The following is a 21434-nucleotide window of genomic DNA, read 5'->3' on the forward strand; positions in this document are numbered from 1 at the left end:
GTCTTCACCTATTGCTGGATACTGCCAGACAGCTGGCTGAAAGAAGGTTTTGACACTTTCTGCTATTCTATGAAACAAATTACACAAAAATATGTTTGATCATTAAAAAGCCATATTTGTTATGGTTATAAGCGAGCAGATTGTCAAATAAGCATTTTAAAACTGTTAGTCCATTAGGTGGGTCTTTACTCCAGATTTATTCTGTATCAAAATCTAAATCTTATAAATGTAACTTTATTAGTCAATATTTTAAAAGCCCCTTTCAAGACCTACTATATATCTATGGGATTGAGGTCTGGGCTTTGATTAGGCCACTCCAGAACACCCAACTTGTTGTCTTTGGACATTAAATCATGTTTACTTACTCTTTGCCAAAAAAAAAAAAAAAAAAAAAAAAGCTCAAGCTTAGTTTGATTAGAAGTTGAGTTTTGAGAACAATGCAGTCTTTTCACAAATACTCAACTGCATTCAGGTCTGGACTTTGACTGGGCCATTAAAACATATGGATATCCTTTGATCTGTATCATTTCATTGCAGCTCAGATTGGATGTTTTCCTGCAGCATGGTCTGTCATTAGTTTGTAATGGTGATTTCAATAAACTGCATTTATTAAGACATTTATATCTCCAGTTGAAATCTCAAAGGGCTTTCACAAGTTGATAATGGAAAGCTAATGGACTGAGGTGTGGAAAAAAAAACTATTTTACCAAGCACTGTCAGATGAAATCACTCAATCAGGTTTATTCATATATTGTGCACAATATAAAGGGCTTGTAATGAAGCATGTCTGGGTGAAAAGATCTGCCAGGCAGAGTCAATACATGAGTTTTATACCAAGGATAAGGAATTCAAAACAAGGGGTGAGACAGTCTGGCTCTGATGCAGCTGTAGAAAACAACTTCCAACCTTGTACATGTAACCCACATAGTTCTTTTGGTGAGAGTTCACAAGCATTTCATATAACATGATCAGCAGATGTTAACTTGTAGTAATTTTCCACCACTACTGTAACTACAGCTGCCCTGTGTCAGGCTGACAGAAGTAAGATTGAGATGTGTTGCCCAAAGACACAAACGACAAGGCGGGAATCAAACCAGCGATCCATCGATTGCAGGAGGGATCGAGGAGCTCCTACTGACGTCACCCAGATTTGTTTCTCTTCTGAACAGAGCAGCTTCCACTGAGACCCGGGAAAAACAGAACAACTGCATTAAAACTCTGCTTAAACTACACACATTTACCAATTAGGTAACTTCTGATGGCAGTTGGTGGGACTTCTTTTAGAGGTATTAGAGAATAAAGAGGTAATAATAAATACTAATGGAAATCACAAAGTTTTAGTGATTATTCATCATAGGAAAAATACATTATTCAAAGATGCTGCAGCAGAAAATAGTTAATATTCAAAAAATTAGAACTTTACTAGATGCTGAACATAAACAGTGTTGAGTTTGGAAGCAACTGAAGATTTATCACTAAACACAATAAAGATCAGGAAAACCATTTAGAAATTCACATCTATTGTTCAGGAGCTGCTAAATGAGATTCTGCAGTCTTAAAAATTTTGTGTAATCATTTTAGACTAATATGAATAGTTCATCAGCGGGCTGCACAGTGGCGCAGTTGGTAGAGCTGTCGCCTTGCAGCAAGAAGGTTCTGGGTTCAATTCCCAGCCCCGGTCTTTCTGCATGGAGTTTGCATGTTCTCCCTGTGCATGCATGGGTTTTCTCCAGGTTCTCCAGTTTCCTCCCACAGTCCAAAAACATGACTGTCAGGTTAATTGGCCTTTCCAAATTGCCCCTAGGTGTGAGTGTGTGTGTGCATGGTTGTTTGTCCTGTGTGTCTCTGTGTTGCCCTGCGACAGACTGGCGACCTGTCCAGGGTGTACCCCACCTCTCGCCCGGAACGTGAGCTGGAGATAGGCACCAGCACCCCTCCCGACCCCACTGAGGGACAAGGGTGAAGGAGAATGGATGGATAGTTCATCAGCAGGTGTACTCAGGGGTGAAAGTAGTTTTAAATTCTTGGGGGTACTATGACAAAAAAATATATGTATGTATATATATAAATACATTTTTTTGTGAAGCGATAAAAGCTGTGTAGCTCTTGAATTGCTACAAAATAAAGCTGTATTTCCTTCAGCCCACTGGCTGCAATGTTGACACCTTGAGATGCCATGAGACCTAAATTCTGAACATCATGGCATGGAGTCCATCCCAGTTTTCCATGTCTGGCATATAACCATTAATTTTATCTTTTAAACTGGTTCTATTGATCCTGTGTCCAGACAGAGGGATAATCAGTAGCCCAGCATCATGACCTGTTTGTTCTGAAGCTCCTGCAGCTTCATCTTCCTAACATGGCTCCTCCTCACCCTGACTCTCATCCTGACAGGAGGAACCACAGAGCTCTGTTAGGTTAAAGCTCATCTTCTGAACTTGGGATATTTTTCCTCCAACAGGTTCCAGAGGAATCACCTCAAACCAGATGTTGGACTGGATTTTATTTCACTGTCATTTGTGAATGTTAGAGCCTCATTTTCACAGTGGAGCTATAAAGGTTGAGAAAGGTTATTATTTTGGAGAAAGTCTCAACAACATCAATATTTCCACTAAAGAGGATTGAAAAAAAGTTTGATAGAGGAAAAGCCTCTCAGACTCTGAGCTCAAAGCGAGATGTCAGAGAGCACCAAACTACTTTTGTCTAAATATAAATTTAATTTCACATAATTATCGCGGTAGAAGCCATTTGTTTGTTAATGAAACATATTTACCATGTTTGACGTTTGTTGTAAATGACGTGATACTCACAGACAGACGAGGTAATTAGTCCAAGTTTGTCGTTTATTGAACGTTCAGAAACTACAGCGGCTGTGAAGAGCCAAGACAAAGGTAAGCAAAGGTAAAACAACCCAAACAGGTGATCAACTAAACCACTCGCACCTTTTTAGTCAATCTCTTTGTCATTAAAGCACACCCGTTGCTATGGCAACCGCCTGCCCTCTACAAGCAGACCAGAGATTACGTTAAAAACAACATTCAGTCCGTTATGATATCAGGTTTTCAGGTTTGATATTTATTTTGTGATCATTAATAAGCCTCCCTGAACACAGCAGTGGTTGATTAATTTTAATCTCCTGTTCTGCTCGATATTTTAATAATGGAACCGAAACGCACAGAATTGCACAACACCTTGTTTAAACAATAATCACTGAGATTATTGTTTTTGTTGGGTCATTAATTTGAACACGTTCTTTAATAAAGCTATGAACGTTTTGATAAGGAGTCAGAGGAGGATGTGCTGGTCTCAGCCTCCTGGCTGTGTTCAGTTTGTCACTTAATGCTGAGATCGACATGTTGCACCGCTGCTGTGGTAAAGGACGAACAGTTCAGAAACAATATGAAATGAAAAAAAAGTTATTAACTGATTAAGTCGTGTTTTAGATTGTTATATCAGTGATTCTTGAGAATAGGGACAAAATGGGTTTTAATTTTCCCATATTTTTTTTAATTATTTCTCAACCTTATGTATGCAAATATGACAAATAATGTTTAGAAAATATGAAGATGCTAAGGTACAGGCTCCCAGTTGCGAATTTTTTTTTTTTAAAAATTACATTTTTAATCGACCTGACCCAAAACTTTGTCATCACCATCTGACAAAAATAAATCTAGAATGATTTTTAAAATACCCCATTAGTGATATTTTTACTCAATTTACAGACAAATGCTTCTCAAGAAATAAAATAAATATTATTTAAAACAAAAAACAAGAAAAAGTCCATCTGATGGAGTTGACAGTGCTTGACGGAGTTGACACAGAACTGAAGGTGGTGACAAACTAGTGAGTAAATGAAAAACTTGGTACATGTGAAGTAATGCAATTCATGTAAAATACATTAAAATGAATTAGTTGCACAATTAAGTGAGATTTGACAACAATTTCACTGAAAGAGTCAGAAAAACTCTGACGGAGTTGACGAAATGCCAAACTACCTCAATTTATATGATGTTATTCTGAAGGAGGCCATATTGTAGCTCGTCAGGTCCATGAAATCTTTACAGTTTACCAAAATTAAGCTTTTATTTCGCAAAATTTCATCAAAGTTTTGTAAATTGTCAGTTATGGAGTTGACACATCATGGTTGTGACAAACAACTTAGGAATAAAACAGAAGAAAAAACTAAAGAATAACTTAAGCTAACCGGAGCTAACTAGCCCTCCTAGCAAAGGAAGAGAAAAGACAACGTCATGGGGTCCTCAGAAGTTCTGGTGCCCCCCAATAATGCCTGATTTTTTTTTTACATTCTTTTCATTTCTGACGGTGTTGACAAAAACGAAGGACAAATTTCAACGGAGTTGGAAAATATCTAAAAATTATTTTTAATTCAATTTATCGATACTTTTATAATTATTTATATGACTACTTATACTTAATTGTCATAATATATAATTTTAGTATTTCTTTAATTGTTTTAAACTATAAGAATGTATTGAGTTCTGCTCCTGGACAAGGGCTTTTACAGGCATCATCCACCGACTACAATGTTTAAAATAAAAAAATATTCAGCAAAAAAAAAGAAAAATATACATTGTTGTGCTCACATGACCCAGGTTAGTTTAGTTAGATATTTGAAAAAAAAATATTTTGTGTATACTTTATTCAAATTTCATGCTTTATCCATAGGATCTGTTTTGTCCCTATTCTCAAGAATCACTGTGTGTGTGTGTGTGTGTGTGTGTGTGTGTGTGTGTGTGTGTGTGTGTGTGTGTGTGTGTGTGTGTATAATATAGCCGACGAGTCCAAAATCCGATGCGAGATTCATCCGTGCTGCAGTGAATCCGTCTCTCTTTATAGATTTCTCCCTCTTCTTCCTCACATCGTGTCTTTATGAAACTTTCAAAACAAAAACGGAAGATTTAGGATTTATTTTACTTTTGACAGAGTGAAAGAATATAAATAATAGTCTTTACCACCTGTGTAAACTTTGCTGGTGAATGTTATAACACGTAATATAAGTTCTATAATATATGTAACATTGTTTCATTTCTAATATAGGCTCTTGTGTCAGATAATCTAAGTCAATGTTAGAGAATAATTAATTTTTTTAGATTTACAGAATCTCAGTTAGCCTTCATAGCGGGGCTGAACCCGTATTACACCAAGCACTGTAGCTAATATTAGCTGGTATCTCGCCGGTGGACATAAATACAGTAAAGTAATATTCTAATCACAATATATACACAATAATATGTCCATCTTACTTGTGAAATGTTGTCTGTGGAGCCCTCACATCAATAATCCATAGATCCGAACAACAATATCCCTCAGTGCTGAGGCATCTTCTGCTGTTTTTGTTGAGCAAAGTAGGAGGGTATACCGCTCCAAGATGGCCGCCGTATTTCCTGCGCCGGGGCGGCCAATGCGGGGTCTACTCTATTATGTATATGGGCAGAACGACCAAAACTCGGGGATCTATCTCCCATAAAGTCCTAATGAGCTTCCGTAGGGGAGGAGACGACAGCTGGCGGTCTCTGTGGAGAACTTTAGCAGGTAGGCTAACTTTAGCATTTATTTCTAAAACTTGGCTTATTGGTTCATAATGTAGACTAAAGCATTAAATTATAAAAAAAGCATCTTAAATTACAGCTTTTATAGAGATTCTGTTTAGGTTTCTATGGTTACAGACCTATGTATGCCACGTGATATTGGAGGCCTTGATCTTTTTTTATTGTAAAGGTTTTTTGAGACTCAGAATAGTACAAAAATGATACAGTGTAATATAATGACAACTGTGAGGGGGTTACAAACGTTGAGACAATGCGTCTAGATAACATTACATAAATACAGTAAAGAGAGCGCATAATGTAAACTGGCTGTTCTCTGGTTCTCTGGAGATAGTTTACAAATCATGTCTAATAGGCATGCGCATATGCGTAGGCGTGCCGTAAGTTTGGCGCGGGGGATGGCTACGTCATAATGGATTATGACGTGAACCAGTATCAAAGGCAGCTTACTGCTATGGTTTAGTTTTAAGTAAACTTTATGCCAAGAAGAGAAGCCATAGTGAGCAGAACGTCGTTTCTTTACGGAAACCTTTGAAGAAAAAAAAAAACTTTGAAAAATGGAAGAGTCAAACGGGCAAATGAACAGAAGCATCCACATCTCCATTGACAACCTGGAGGACATCATATTGCCCCGCCTGAACACTTTAACACCAGCACAGTGGACCTTGCTTTCACAGGGTCTGAGGGATTCACATATAACAGCCATCATGGCTGACATACTTACCAACATTTTTCAACAATGTGTGGAAAATTCACTGACCGTCCTTGTGCCAATATTGGAAGATTGTATGGCGAAGTGCATGAAGACTAAAATGCCAGATGAAAACATCAGTGTGCATTTGACCAACATGATTTCAACAGAAATGGCCATTGTCCTCGAGGTGTCTCCACCAGAAGAAGTCTGTGAGAGCAGCATGGAGTTGAACTCATTGATGGAACAGGAGGTCTCTGAAAAAGTAACGTCCATTGCAAATGGCATCAAGAGAACCTCTAGTTTTCCTGCAGAACCAGCAGTGTTTGCAAGTGGTTGCATTTCTAACCTGAGAAATTTCAACAAGATGGTTTCCAATGCAGTTCAGTGTCTTCGCAAACACATAAACAGAGTCAGCTCAAGATGCGTCGAAAGATACTGGAGTGCGTTCACAAAAAAGCGAACCTCAGGCGTGTCTCCAGCAGAAGCAGAGACTGCCTTTGACCTTACAGAGAGAAGTGTTTCTCCTAGTGTGAAATCTCTCTACTCTGTGGCCTCTGTTAGCGAGAGCATTGCTGAAATCATAGAGAAATATTCTGATGACGCAGGTGATGCAAAAGGTGCAGAAGATGATGCAGACTTTTGCCTAGATCATTTTGAAGTAAACGAGGTTGCAGATGGAATTAGCAAAACAATTATTGACGACCTTCATTACTGTAAGGCTGAAGGTTCGGTTGGACAGAAAGATCCAAGTTGTTCATGCGCTCCTCATTTTAACTTGAAAAAGATTGTTGGTGATATCAGAAATCTTTTCCGGTCAAAGGGCAAAACTGATCCTGCTGGAAAAGAAGAAATAGTCAAAAAACCACAATTTTCCAGATTTGCCAAGGATCAGTTCGCCACCATGGCGTCTTCTTTGGAGATCTCATTCAAGGACTCAAGTGACACAAATGTGGTGAAACTAAAACAAGATACATATATATCAAACACATTGGCTCGCCTCATGTTTCCTGGATGTGTCCCAGAAGATTCATCAGTGATGAAAACAGACCAAATTCCTAAGCTGGATTTTCAGTCCATCAAACCTCAAATTGACAGACTGTGTGCAGAATTCATGGAAAACCCACAGTTGAATGACAAGATCAAGGAGTTTTCCAAGGAACTGACAGATAAATTATATACTGATATCACCAGTAGCCATCGTTATAACCTTCCTGTTCCCCCCGAAAACCTTTCAGAGTCTGTCCTCTCTAGCGAGAAAATAAGTGACATTTCTGGCCAAATAGAAATTCGCCCTGAAATCTTCTATGCCAGAACAGAAGATGAGGTGAGGAGATTTCTCCAAAACATCTTTCTTTGGCTCAAAAATGAGGAAATAAATCACATAAGTGAGAGTGACAGGGTGTCCAATGTGCTCTCGGAGATCAATGATCTTGTTGGACAAACATATGAGACCCAAATCCCCAAACCCATGTCTCCAGGAACTGAGAAGGACTCCATCCCAACCAATGGAAGAGAATTCAAAGAGCAGCCTGAATATCCTGTAAAAGCTGAAACTGACTCCTTGATTGATTCATTGCTTACAGCACCAGGGACTAGGTATGTCAGATTTGTTGAAGAAATCACTATCATTCCAATTCCAGAGATAAATGAAACCATAGATCAAAAGAAGAACGATCTGGAGGAATGTATGAAATGCTTCGCGATGAGAGCATTTTTGAACTGCTGGGAGGAAAATGGTGGGCCAGTGAGCACTACAGACATGAAGAGAATCTTGTCTTATCTGTCAGTGGAAATCATACAGGAAATCGCAGACTTTGAAGTCAGTAAAGACAATGACAAGGTTAATGTCTTTGTTACAGACCTCTACCGTGATCTGAAAAATCAGTTTGGCTCCACTAGAGATCTGTGGAAGGCTGCAACATCACTAGATGGCCATCCTCTTCAGGACGCCATATTGAAATATTTAAGAAAGCACTTTCCCATGACACGCAAAATGCGTACAACTGAGAAGATCACTTCAACCCTCACAGACATTTTTTGCATCCTAAGATAGAGAGCTGTTAGATTACAGACCACAAACACAATCTCACAGTCACAAAATTCAGGAATAATGCAGGTATAGTGCAATTGGATTGCAGATCAGTTTTCGTTTTTATTTATTTTTTATGTTAGTTTCAAGCTCATTCCTTTATTGATCTCCATTGCTGTTCATTTGTCTTTCCCTGGAGGTGACCTGACCCTGGATAAGTGGAAGAAGATGGACGGATGGACGGATCAAACTAAATTTAGAAATTTAGAAAGGTCAGGGCATCAAAATCCCAGCCTGGCTTTTTATATCTGGTTTAGGTTTTCGTCGGGTTCCCCGGTTTTTCCTTTAAAAAACCATTCATGTCTTCCAATTGGGTATGCTAAATACCCAATTCACATTTCCTGTAGACATAAATGTGAAGAGTATGGCCACTGTCTCCAGCTGCAGTCATTGAGGGCCTGTGTCCTGCAGCCCAGCCTTTAGAGCAGTGGTCCCCAGAGTGGGTCCTGGAGGCCTGGCATCCTGCATGTTTTAGTTCTCTCCCTGGTGGTAGTAACAACCTTTTCAGCATGTCAATGTTCTTCTTAGACCTCTAATGAGCCATCATTTGATCCAGGTGTGTTAAACCAGGGAGAGACTAAAACATGCAGGCTGGCGGGCCTCCAGGACCCACTATGGGGACCACTGATTTAAACCATTAAATTATAAGGTCATTAGCAGGTCTCTGGATGCACACACACACACACACACACACATGCATGTGTGTGTGGATATATATATATATATATATATATATATATATATATATATATATATATATATATATATATATATATATATTTGGGGAGGGTTCCACCCCAAATCCAGCACCCTGAGACTGTACACGAGCCGTAAGGAAGGAGGCAGAGGACTAGTGAGTGTGAGAACCACTGTCCAGGATGAGACATCCAAGATCCATAAATACATCAAGGACAAAGCCTCAACGGACGATGTGCTCAACGAATGTCTCAGGCAATGGGGAACAGAGGACAAGGTGCTGGAGGAACCATCATGGGAGGACAAGCCCCTACATGGGATGTACCACCGACAAATAACTGAAGTGGCTGATATCAGGAAATCCTACCAATGGCTGGAGAAAGCTGGACTCAAGGACAGCACGGAGGCCCTCATCCTGGCCGCCCAGGAACAGGCCCTAAACACCAGAGCAATAGAAGCTCAGATCTACCACACCAGACAAGACCCAAGGTGTAGGTTGTGCAAGGAGGCCTCTGAGACAGTCCAGCACATAACAGCAGGGTGCAAGATGCTGGCAGGGAAAGCGTACATGGAACGACATAACCAAGTGGCGGGCATAGTGTACAGGAACATCTGTGCAGAATATGGACTGGAAGCCCCGAGGTCAAAGTGGGGAACACCCCCAAAGGTGGTGGAGAATGACCGAGCTAAGATCCTGTGGGACTTCCAGATCCAGACAGACAAGATGGTAATGGCGAACCAACCGGACATTGTGGTGGTGGATAAAGAACAGAGGAAAGCCGTTGTGGTGGATGTAGCAATACCAAGTGACCACAACATCAGGAAAAAGGAGCATGAGAAACTGGAGAAATACCAGGGCCTCAGAGAGGAACTGGAGAAGGCCTGGAAGGTGAAGACCACAGTGGTGCCTGTGGTCATCGGGGCCCTCGGGGCAGTCACCCCCAAACTGGAGCAGTGGCTCAAACAGATCCCAAGAACAACATCAGACATCTCAGTCCAGAAATGTGCAGTTCTAGGCACAGCCAAGATACTGCGCAGAACCCTCAAGCTCCCAGGCCTCTGGTAGAGGACCCGAGCTCAGAGGATGAAAGAGACCACCCACGGAGGGTGAGAGGGGAATTAATTATTATTATATATATATAAAATAAACCACCCACGGAGGGTGAGAGGGGAATTAATTATTATTATATATATATAAAATAAAATTCCCCTCTCACCCTCTGTGGGTGGTCTCTTTCATCCTCTGAGCTCGGGTCCTCTACCAGAGGCCTGGGAGCTTGAGGGTTCTGCGCAGTATCTTGGCTGTGCCTAGAACTGCACATTTCTGGACTGAGATGTCTGATGTTGTTCCTGGGATCTGTTTGAGCCACTGCTCCAGTTTGGGGGTGACTGCCCCGAGGGCCCCGATGACCACAGGCACCACTGTGGTCTTCACCTTCCAGGCCTTCTCCAGTTCCTCTCTGAGGCCCTGGTATTTCTCCAGTTTCTCATGCTCCTTTTTCCTGATGTTGTGGTCACTTGGTATTGCTACATCCACCACAACGGCTTTCCTCTGTTCTTTATCCACCACCACAATGTACGGTTGGTTCGCCATTACCATCTTGTCTGTCTGGATCTGGAAGTCCCACAGGATCTTAGCTCGGTCATTCTCCACCACCTTTGGGGGTGTTCCCCACTTTGACCTCGGGGCTTCCAGTCCATATTCTGCACAGATGTTCCTGTACACTATGCCCGCCACTTGGTTATGTCGTTCCATGTACGCTTTCCCTGCCAGCATCTTGCACCCTGCTGTTATGTGCTGGACTGTCTCAGAGGCCTCCTTGCACAACCTACACCTTGGGTCTTGTCTGGTGTGGTAGATCTGAGCCTCTATTGCTCTGGTGTTCAGGGCCTGTTCCTGGGCGGCCAGGATGAGGGCCTCTGTGCTGTCCTTGAGTCCAGCTTTCTCCAGCCATTGGTAGGATTTCCTGATATCAGCCACTTCAGTTATTTGTCGGTGGTACATCCCATGTAGGGGCTTGTCCTCCCATGATGGTTCCTCCAGCACCTTGTCCTCTGTTCCCCATTGCCTGAGACATTCGCTGAGCACATCGTCCGTTGAGGCTTTGTCCTTGATGTATTTATGGATCTTGGATGTTTCATCCTGGACAGTGGCTCTCACACTCACTAGTCCTCTAATGAATAATTGTTGTGGTAGATTAGCTACCGCTTCTACTTTACTGAATTATTTAGACATACAAACTGTAGCCCACAAAACGCACATTTCATTAAAAAAAACTAAACAAAAACATCTTATTGCTGTCTTACCTTTATGTATCAATGATATCCATGCACCGCTAATTACACTAAAATATCCGTTCATCCAAAGCCAAGTCTATCCTCGGCATGTCTTTTCTACTCCGTTTAAGAATCACCAAACTGTCTCAAAGCAAAACTTTCAGCTCCGGTGTTGGTCTTCCTTTAGTTATTATCTCCTGCTTCAATTGAAAATCCACTAGAAAACTGTTTAAATGTAGAAATGTAGTCTTTCATGTTGACGTCGGAAGAGAGGAGAAAACAAATATATCGCTGTACTTTACTTATTTACTGTATGGCTAGCTCCATGGCTAGCTCACTGTGTCTTACTCTGCAGTTGTGGAGTCACAATATCTGGGATCATGAGCGCCCCCTGCCATGAGGCAAGAGAACTGCCTGCCTCACCTCGCGTCTGTTCTCTGCCGTTTCTGATCGCTCCCCCGCACATAAAACACGATGCAAACACAGTTGGTGACAAAAAAAAACTGTACATTATACACATAAGCGAAATTATGGAAAATCAGTCCATATATTAAATGTTTTTTAGCCATTTTATTGCCGGCGTACAGATAGGAGGAACTTGCCCCCATAGAATGGCAGCCAGTGCAGTTAGCGAGATGTTGCGCAATCCCAGGTGAGGCTCAGCTCGCTGCTGCCTCACCGGCTTCGCTTCTGAGCATTTGAATGGGTGTGTTACCTCGTGCTCTTGCTAATAAAGGAGTTCACGACGCTGAGCTTCAAAAAGTAATCACGTTTATCAGAAAAGGGTGGCCTCGCAACATTGCACAGAGCTCACTACTGCACGGATACTATGCAGCCAGAAGTCACCTATCGGAGTCGGACGGGCTGGTCCTATATCATGACCGCATCGTAGTTCCAACAACACTCCGAGCTGGTGTTTTAGACCAACTACACGAAGGCCACCAGGGTCTCACCAAGTGTCGTGAGCGAGCGAAGTTGACGGTGTGGTGGCCGAAGATTGGTGCACAGATCACAAACAAAGTGAAGTTCTGTGATTTTTGCAGAGAGCACAAGCCTACACAGAGACATGAACCACTGATGACAACTTCTCTGCCCAGTGGCCCATGGCAGAGAATTGCAGTGGACCTGTTTGTGCATGAGGGTAAGACTTATCTTGTTGCTGTTGATTATTTTTCTAGGGACATTGAAATCGCTTCTCTCACCACCGCTTCCAGCACCCAAGTTATCAACAAGCTCAAACACATGTTTGTGAGATGGGGCATCCCGCTGGAACTCGTCAGCGATAACGGGACACAGTTTACATCGTCAGATTTCCGAGAATTCAAGCAGAGGTATGGGTTCACTCACATAACCTCAAGCCCCCATTACCCGCAGTCTAATGGAGCTGCAGAAAGGGGTGTTCAGACTGCCAAGTACATCCTCAAACAGCCTGACCCCTGCTTAGCCCTTATGAGTTACCGCTCCACACCAGTAGCAGCAACAGGTTCCAGTCCAGCGCAACTTATGACTGGCCGACAGATCCGCACCACTGTTCCTGTCCTGGAAAAAACATTGATGCCAAGCGCTGTTGACCCAGACCTAGTCTACTTAAAGGATACCAAAGCTAAAGATTCTTACAGATTCTTCTACAACCGCAGCTATTCAGCTCGCCCCCTTCCCGAACTTCTCCCTGGTCAAAATGTGAGAGTCAAACTTGAAGGGGAAAAAGGGTGGACAACGCCTGCCAAAGTCATCAGCAAGTCCAAGGAGCCAAGATCCTACCTTGTGGAAATGGTCAACGGGAGTGTGACTCGTCGCAACAGACGTCACCTTCAGGAGATTCCTGGGACGGATGCTTCAGAACCACAACATATGGCTGAGCCTGCAGTGCCACAGCAAGACTGCAGATCCCCAGCTGAAGAGGGGGCCATTCCATCTGAACCACCATCACATCAGCCAGGACCTTCCTTCCCACCATTTACTCCTGTGAGAACAACTTCCACGGGACGTGAAATAAAACTGCCTCTGAGATTCAGAGACTGATGAGATTCAAAAGGGCATAATAATCCCTATCAGGACTGAGGGCAGTCTACCCCTGTGATGTCCTGTATTGTTCTGTATCGAATTTGATAACTGCAAAAAAAAAAAAATACATCCTACTTTAAGGTTTGAGAAAAGCCTTCGTTGAAAGTTGAGTTCGTTGAGTAATTAATTGAATTAGAAATGTATGATTTAAGTTTCATTTAAGATGTTCCATTAACCTACAAATGTTTTGGATATTGCAATGTTTAACTTTAAAAGAGGGGAGATGTTGTGAGATTAGTTTCTATTGTATATCTAGTGTAACGGTAGTTTGGTTTCCTGACCACTGGGGGGAGCACTAGAGAGATATACAGGAAAACAAGTTCGACGAAGAAGCTGTTCATGCGTTACCTCGTGCTCTTACTAATAAAGGAGTTCTGCCTTTCCAACGGAATTACTTCTTCTGTCTTCCCTCTTATCATGACAATGGGAAAATGCGAAAATCCAGCGATTTTGAAGAAAAACATAATCAGAATTAGTTAAGCTAAGTAAAAAATAGATACTTTATAGTAAAAACCACAGGGTGAAAATAGCAATATAAATGGTTTTATCATATATTATTTTTCCATGATAACACATCACTGGTCAATATATATTTAAGGTTTATTCAATAAACCTTGCAAATATTGATTAAACATTGAATATATTCAATGAATGTCTGAATATTTTGATTGAACTCTGGATGTAATGACTGCTTAATGTTTCCGTAACTCAGCACTTTTCATATGAATTTTCAAGTACTTCCACTAGATGGCCTCATTTCACAAAAACATACAAAAAGAGAATGGAATGTATGGAATATACTGAATGAAATCTTGATTATAGTAAATAAACCTTTAATATATTGAATAAACCTTGTATATGTTGAATAAACCCAGAAAATATTGGTTTTTCTTGTCAACTACAATTGGGAGATCAATGACGAGACAATGAAATGTCTTTATATACTTTCCATCTCCATGCCGAGAAAAATAAATCCTCAGTGATGTAAAGTAATGGAGAGCAGGGTGAGAGGCATCCTGTTGTGGGTCGTAAACCATATCCTGATGATGATGATGGAGGAGGAGAAGTTATGGAAACGGACATATCCTCTGTCTCCTTTGCCTCTTCTGTTCTGACCCCGTCCAAATCCTCATCCTTCCATTGACAGAAATGTAACGTTGATAGTTCAAGAGATTTAACTTTGAGCTACTTCAGAAAACTGGTTGATCAGTGGTTGAGGTGATGCTTCACACATTTACCTACGTTGGAGAAACTTGGGATTCACCTGGGAGCAATTGATCACTTCAGGACAGATTTAGGAAAAGGTGTCTGAAATAGATATAAATATGCTTGACAACTTGTTCAAGCATTTTGCATATTTAAGACTTATGCAGCAAACTTATTCTTAAATGTTGTGGGGGTTGAGACAAATCAAAGATCTGCAATACATTTTGATCAACATAAGCAATTGAAAATGTAGGAAAAAACAGATAGTTAAACATTGCTGTCAAGTTTTTTGCTCTCTTAAGCCACCTCAGCTTTTGCCCAAACTTGAAAAGTCTTTCTTCCTCCAAAGAGACGCAGGTACAACTCATCTCAGTGACATCTTTTATTTATCTTTTTTTTCTTCTTTAGATGAATCTCATCAACAGCATATGAACAACATGAGCAGTGGTTCACATGAGTAGGTTACAGAGTAGTCAATGAGTAGCCAAAGAATAGCCACAAAGTAGCCACAGAGTAGGTTAAAAACCTAGAAATAGATAAGAAAAATATTAAGTACAGATCACAATGAGTTAATTTTAACTTTAATTAACTAGCTTCTCAAGTAATGATTTAATAATTTACTCTTAAGTTAACAGTGAATAAATAAATGAACTACGTTCCAAACAGCACAATTACTTTATTTCCAAACACATGAAAACCATTGCATGAAACAAGTTTATTTTGGTCTTCTGACTGCAATTTGAATGATGTAAACTGAGAATAATGTCCAGTCCTACCAGTGGTGTCTTTGAGGAAGCTTTCAGCTGAGGTTCTTTGAAGAAAGATCATTCTGAGCACAGGTGAGCCAAGTTACCTTAAAGATTTGGCTGCTGAGCTTGAGAAATAAAAGGGATGGGTGCGCTTGATTCTTTGTGAGGTACGTGCCAGTTGGGTGGAGATGGTGAACACATTCAAAAGTGTACCATTTGCTGTTTTAATTTGACAATCACTTTCATGGATGTACAAAAGCATTTGCAATGTGTTCACAGAAATGAGAAATTGCTTCTTTTTTTATCATGTAAAGCACATTGATTTGCGTTGTTGCTGAATGTGCTATGTAAGTATATTTGCTTTGACCTGAATTCTTTATGTACCGTATCAGCCTAAAAAAATGCACCTTCGATTAAATCCACCAGAGGGCGCTTTTCTCCTAAATTTGTTTTGCCAGAAAAGCTCAAGGTTTACAATTTACATAGTAATTTAAAAAGAATTAACAGATCTTAGCACTTTTTCCCGTAAATTTTAAATATAATGACATACTAAATTATATATTTATTAAGTCTCTGCTAAACATTAATGTTTGCCTTGACATGGTAGCAAATATCGGATCTTAATTCTTGCTAAAGTTTCAGTAACTTTTTTTTTTTACATTTTAGTAAATATTTAGGTATTCTCTGATGGGGTTGTTTTTTTACACTTCAAATTTAGTTTCGGCTGTTAACGTTAACTAATAATTTGTTTTAACAATCACCAGGGTAAGTACGCGGTGAATTAGTTGTTTTAATTTTGGGGTACCAGGGTGTGACGCTAGTTTATTTACTCTGTTGTGTTTCTCCGGGTGCCTCAGAGGTAGAAGCTAAGGTGCAGCAGCAGACAGACATACAGCTGTCTGTGTGTGTGTGTTGTGTGTGTGTGTGTGTGTGTGTGTGTGTGTGTGTGTGTGTGTGTGTGTGTGTGTGTGTGTGTGTGTGTGTGTGTGTTTGTGAGCTCATAGCGGTGGCTCCCCCTCTTCCTCCTCCTCTCAGCTGGTGTTGCGACCTCACCACCAGTCTCTCTCTCTCTCTCTCTCTCTCTCTCTCTCTCTCTCTCTGCTTCTGGATTGCTTACTTTTCGCCTGAACTTCTTTACTTGCAGTGCGTACGTTGCGTCGAGCATCACATCTCTGCGAGAGGTTTTGAAGAACTTCCTTCGGCACGATGGACTGAACCAGGTCTCCTATCAGGAGTGCGGATACTTCAAACAGAAGACGCTTGATTTGTATGTTAGCTATTTTTAAATTTTATTTTATTGAGAGATTTCGACCTGTTTTCTCCATCATGGAAGAGGACGAGGGGCATCATGAGAACGGGGTTCACGTCGTGAAGGACTCAGACAGACAGCAGCGGCTCCGGCTCTGCGTTTTGAACGAAATACTCAACACAGAGCGGGACTATGTCCGGACGCTGCTCTTCCTTCAGTCGGTAAGTTTGACATTTACCTCTCTCTCTCTCTCTCTCTCTCTCTCTCTCTCTCTCTCTCTCTCTCTCGCGCTGGGTGCTGAAATTCACTTTCCTCTGTCTGCAACAGAAAGCGGCACAAATTACTACCCACATGAGGTGCAGCACTGACTACCCTGGTTTCTGCTTCTTCACTTTGACAGATGTGAATCCCATGTTAATGATTGAAGTCCGACACAAGTTAGGACTTTGTTTTGAATTGTTAGACATGCACCCTTCACGTCGTTTAATGACCCGACTTCCCGTTTCCAAATTTGTAAGATTTTTTTCTAAGCAATATAAAATAGGGCTGGACATTCATAGTATCGTTTATCATTTACTGTGATAAATTACACAGTAAATCATGATAAGAATCATGATAAGAATTTTGATATTGTTGTCAAAATAAGATTCAATTAACGATGTTTAAAATCCCTCAAAGCTGTCTATTACTGGGATTTTTAATTTCACTATTTTTCATCAAGAGTATCAATAAATACCCATACATTTGAAAATATGTTTAAATGCAGTTACTGTGACCAATTAGTGATACAAATCACACTTTTTAATGTGACTGCTGACAAAGGGAGGCACATTACACATTTCTTCCAAGAGCAATACTTGTGTTTGTGGAGCTATGATTGTTGTGCCATTCAGTCACCTAAAGGAGTAATAAATAGTTCATATTGACACTTTTATGATTATCACAATAGTACTATAAAATATTGTGATAAATCCATATTGCCTAGCCCTACTATGAAACTCATAAATGAGAAAAATGCTTAAGTTAAACATTGCCTCAAAGCATATGTCTCTAATGTTAATGAAGCTAACCAGAGAATCACAGGTTCTCTGGTTAGCTGCCTTTTTGTGCATTTAGTTAATCAGGAAGGAAAAAAATCTGATTCTTTTACAATTGAACCAATCAGAAAATTTCTTATTTGGATGTCTAGTCCACTGTGGGAGCATGTTATGAACAAGACTGCTGAATTCACACCTCTCCTTTGTGTGCTAAAGCTCAGATCTGACACGCTGCAAGATGGCATGAATTCAAAGGGGCTTTGCAAAAAAAAAAAAAAAAAAAGATAATCACATCCACTGAGCTGCAGCTCCACGCCTTCCCCTGGCTCAGATAAGAAACTATTTTCAGCAGTTTCTTATTCAGTCATTGTTCAGGACCTCCTTTCTGAATGAACTGACTGGTCATTTGTTTTTTTGTTTTGCATGCTCCTTTCAGCTTTGGGCAGTAGTTTGCTTCCCACCTGCAGGTGACTATTCAGCTCATCGCTTCTGGCTGTCGTCTTGCTTCGCCTCTGCCATGTCACCTCAGTTACTTGTTCATTATAGGTGGCGCCTGCCTCCAGCTGTGACCAGATTATGGATGTGTGGTCTGCATAAGACATCTTTATTATAATACAATGCTTATTGCTGAGGGGAAATTCCCCTCTGTTTTATCGACACCCCCCTCCCCCTTTGTGATAAGAAAAAAAGTAGAAGAAAAGTTAGAGGTCAGGCTCAAATGCAAAGCCTCAGCCTGGAGCAAATGGCCTATTCAGTTTCTGTCCTTTGGCTTCCTGCTGGCTGGAGGGCAACGACTGGTTGTTGCCATTCTTACTCTTCGAGACGTATTTATTAGAATCCAGATGATTCCTGGCTTTTTCCTGTTTTCATCGTCTGGCAGATATTTGTCAAGCTTGGCGTTGGTTCCCTCTTTCCTCTGTGCTGTCGCATGTTAAGGACTTCCTTAAAGTTCTGCTTGCTTGCAGAGCCGCATCCTGTCACTCAGAACATGCATGATCGAAAAAAAACAAAAAAAACAGCCATCTGATGAAAACTTATTATCCCACTTTTACTAAAAGGTTTTGTTGGTTCTAGTGGCCTTTATTTGAAAGTAGTTTGACAGGAAAGACGTGGCAAATGTTGCCAGGCTGGGAATTGAGCCTGCGACCACCAGCATGAGGACTAGGGCCTCAATACATGGGTTATGCTGTGCTCCTGTGCCACCACAGCCCCCCCGACTTTTACTTTTATATCACTCAGTTCATCTTTTGGAAATTTATGTTGGATGTTTTCTCTGGATGGACTCATCACCAGTTTAGATCTGACCCAGATCTGAACCTCATTGTGGCGTAACACAGAATGAGGTTCAGTGTTACACCATATAAAACCCACTGGGCATTAGTAAAATGGCCGGTGGATTTCGTATGGCAGCGGTTGTGACATGATGTCTTGCTTTACCACCCCTCTAGCTCCCCCCCAGAGGGAGCAGAGGTTTGCCCCCATCCAGCTTCTCTGTGCTGTTGATAAGGAAGCTCACAGTATTTTCAGTAAAGATAAAGTATGGATCAGGAACTGGGGCGGGGGTTACAAATCTCTGGAAAGCAGCACAATCAAGAGGCAGTGATAGGGGGATGACAACAAACTGATCATGAAATCAAATTGTTAGAGTGTTTTTCTAATTCTACACGTTGTTTATATCCCAAACCCAGATAAATTGAAACTTATTCCCAGTTTTGAGAGCTGCATGAGAAAACATCAGTGGAAATGGAGTGTGAGGTTTTTACCTCGGGGTTTCTAAGCCAGTTGATGCCACAGTGCTGTCCTTCATGCTGAATGTTGGTGAAGTCTGTAAAATCTGATAATGTGGAACTGAAGTTGTGATGTGACTGACAGGGTTTCAGCTGCCCGCCTCCACATTTTTATTTTACTGTACCTCCATGTGCAACCCCTTAGAAAACGACATAAACGTCAGATTTTTCTGTAGAGTCCCTTTTAGCTTCTCCTTTTCTTCCTCTGATTGTTGGGGGGATTTTGAGCCTTTCCATGTTGCAGATTTAACAGCATTTCAAAATAGACCCTTTATTTTCCTCTGACTTTATGCTCTTTCACAAATCTTTGGACCCTTCACTGTTTCTTCATCAGAATGACCGCACTGATTCTGAATGGGCCAGTTTCAGATTCTCACAAGGCGATGACATATAGTAAATCTCCTGGTTTCAAACATTTAAAACGACCTGAATGTAACTGCTTTTAACGAAAAAGTCCTGTGAAAGTTTTAGGATGTCATTACAGTAGACCTCCTCCTGTTGGTGAATTTTTCTGTGGAGCTTAACTTTACACTGTCGTGACAGAAGGATGGGAACTTTTAGTGTTTTTTTTTAAGTGAAACAGTTGAAAACACAGTTTCACTGACACACTAAGTGGATGGTTATCCAGCCTGGGCCTCTCAGCTGTTCTGCATGTCTCTCATCCCCTGGCACTTACCAGCTCCAACAACCTCATCCAGCACTGTTAGTAGGATGTGCATGCAGGGATGTTGTGAGGTGAGGAAGGGGGAGGAAGGATGGAGCCAATGGAGATTAAAAAGACTGTTTGCTCAGCATTATTGCTTAAAAATCTATTTCAGTTTTAGAGCAGAGTGGAGGACGTCTGATTTGAACAAGCTGATGTCTTTTTATTTCCAAGTTTCTGCTGATAACTACTTCTTTACTGCTTTACGTTTTGTTGTGACATCCCCCCCGCCCTGTTGGTGTCTGATCACTTCTTAGCGCCACAGATTCGTGGGGATTTTCTCTCTATCGGCATGGCTTTGTTGATGTGATCCAGTCAACTGGATTTTCCCCTGCCGGGATACACCGACACCAAAACGCTCACTAGCGTCATGCCTGCTGGATTTCAGGGGTTTTTCCTTCAAAATCATAAACATGGTTGTTGGCCACTTTCTTTCTTTTTTTCACTACAGTGACCCATGTCTCACTGAATCTCATTCTGTAAAAACAAGAGTGGAAATATGAGGCCAATAAATCAGTGCTTTGGTGTTAATTCTGAGATGTGAAAGAGGATTTGAGTGACCAGGAAGGATAATGGGAAACATCTGGAAATCCTGCCAACTCCGACCTTTGCTTTGGGCCACGCAAGAGAGATTAGTGCTCTAATGCTGATGTGTGAATTCAGCTAGATTGTGTTTTGGTGTGTGACTGTTGAGGTTTCAAAGTTTTTACCTGAAACCATTCCTCCAGTTTAAAGTGTGTTTAATGAGATCCCTGTTTAGTCCACTTTAATTGAACTATTGTTTGCCTGGAAAGTCTGATTTGTTTCGGGGAGATGTGAATGCTCAGATGAACTCTCCTAAAGAAATGAACTCTGGTCCCACAAACTTCGGTTTGAGTTTGGTTGAAGAGAACTCTGGTGAGGTTTGGATGTGTGTGTGAACGCCAAGCAGACTGTAGACTAGGGATGCAGAAAAAAATCGATTCTGTAATTACATTCCTAATTCTGGAAATCAATTCAAAATGCTCAAACACTGATTCAAGCTTGCTTAATTTTTTGTAAAATTATATTTTGGAATAATTCTTTGATATGTTTTATTTCATATAAGCCAGACAGCTAAGCTAACTTAAAGCTGGTCATTTAAGTTACAGAATTATATGCAAACAGTATTTTTGTGGTTTTTACCAATAAAAAGAGAAATCCTACAAACTAAAATCTGATGCTTCTCCAGTTTTGTTTGCATTGGGTGAAGAAGGAAGCTTTAACTTAATGTCTTGTTCAGAGGTTTTCATGTTGTTTCCTTCAGTGGTTCTTGGTGCAGCGCCCCCACAGGCGAG

The 21434-nt window shown here is 40.9% G+C and overlaps 2 protein-coding genes across 2 annotated transcripts in view; both read left to right on the forward strand.

Moving 5' to 3' along the window:
* Positions 1-95: 95 nt before the first annotated feature.
* LOC148158229 (uncharacterized) lies at positions 96-8326 on the forward strand. The gene has a single exon (XM_088006871.1). It carries the CDS (start codon positions 6125-6127, stop codon positions 8312-8314), a length of 2190 nt encoding a protein of 729 aa, XP_087862997.1. The 5' UTR covers positions 96-6124; the 3' UTR covers positions 8315-8326.
* Positions 8327-16440: 8114 nt separating this feature from the next.
* prex1 (phosphatidylinositol-3,4,5-trisphosphate-dependent Rac exchange factor 1) overlaps positions 16441-21434 on the forward strand; it is a 112516-nt gene continuing 107522 nt past the window's right edge. The window contains exon 1 of the mRNA XM_088006872.1: positions 16441-16812. Coding sequence (XP_087862998.1) covers positions 16612-16812 — 201 coding nt within the window. The 5' untranslated portion in view covers positions 16441-16611. The remainder of the gene's footprint in view (positions 16813-21434) is intronic.

Source organism: Poecilia mexicana, unplaced genomic scaffold, assembly GCF_051168715.1.
Source record: "Poecilia mexicana isolate PSO_F unplaced genomic scaffold, ASM5116871v1 scaffold_7, whole genome shotgun sequence".
NCBI lineage: Eukaryota > Metazoa > Chordata > Actinopteri > Cyprinodontiformes > Poeciliidae > Poecilia > Poecilia mexicana.

Coding starts and splice junctions, on each gene's coding strand:
- LOC148158229 (XM_088006871.1), top strand. CDS start 6,125: ATGGAAGAGTCAAACGGGCAAATGAACAGAAGCATCCACATCTCCATT.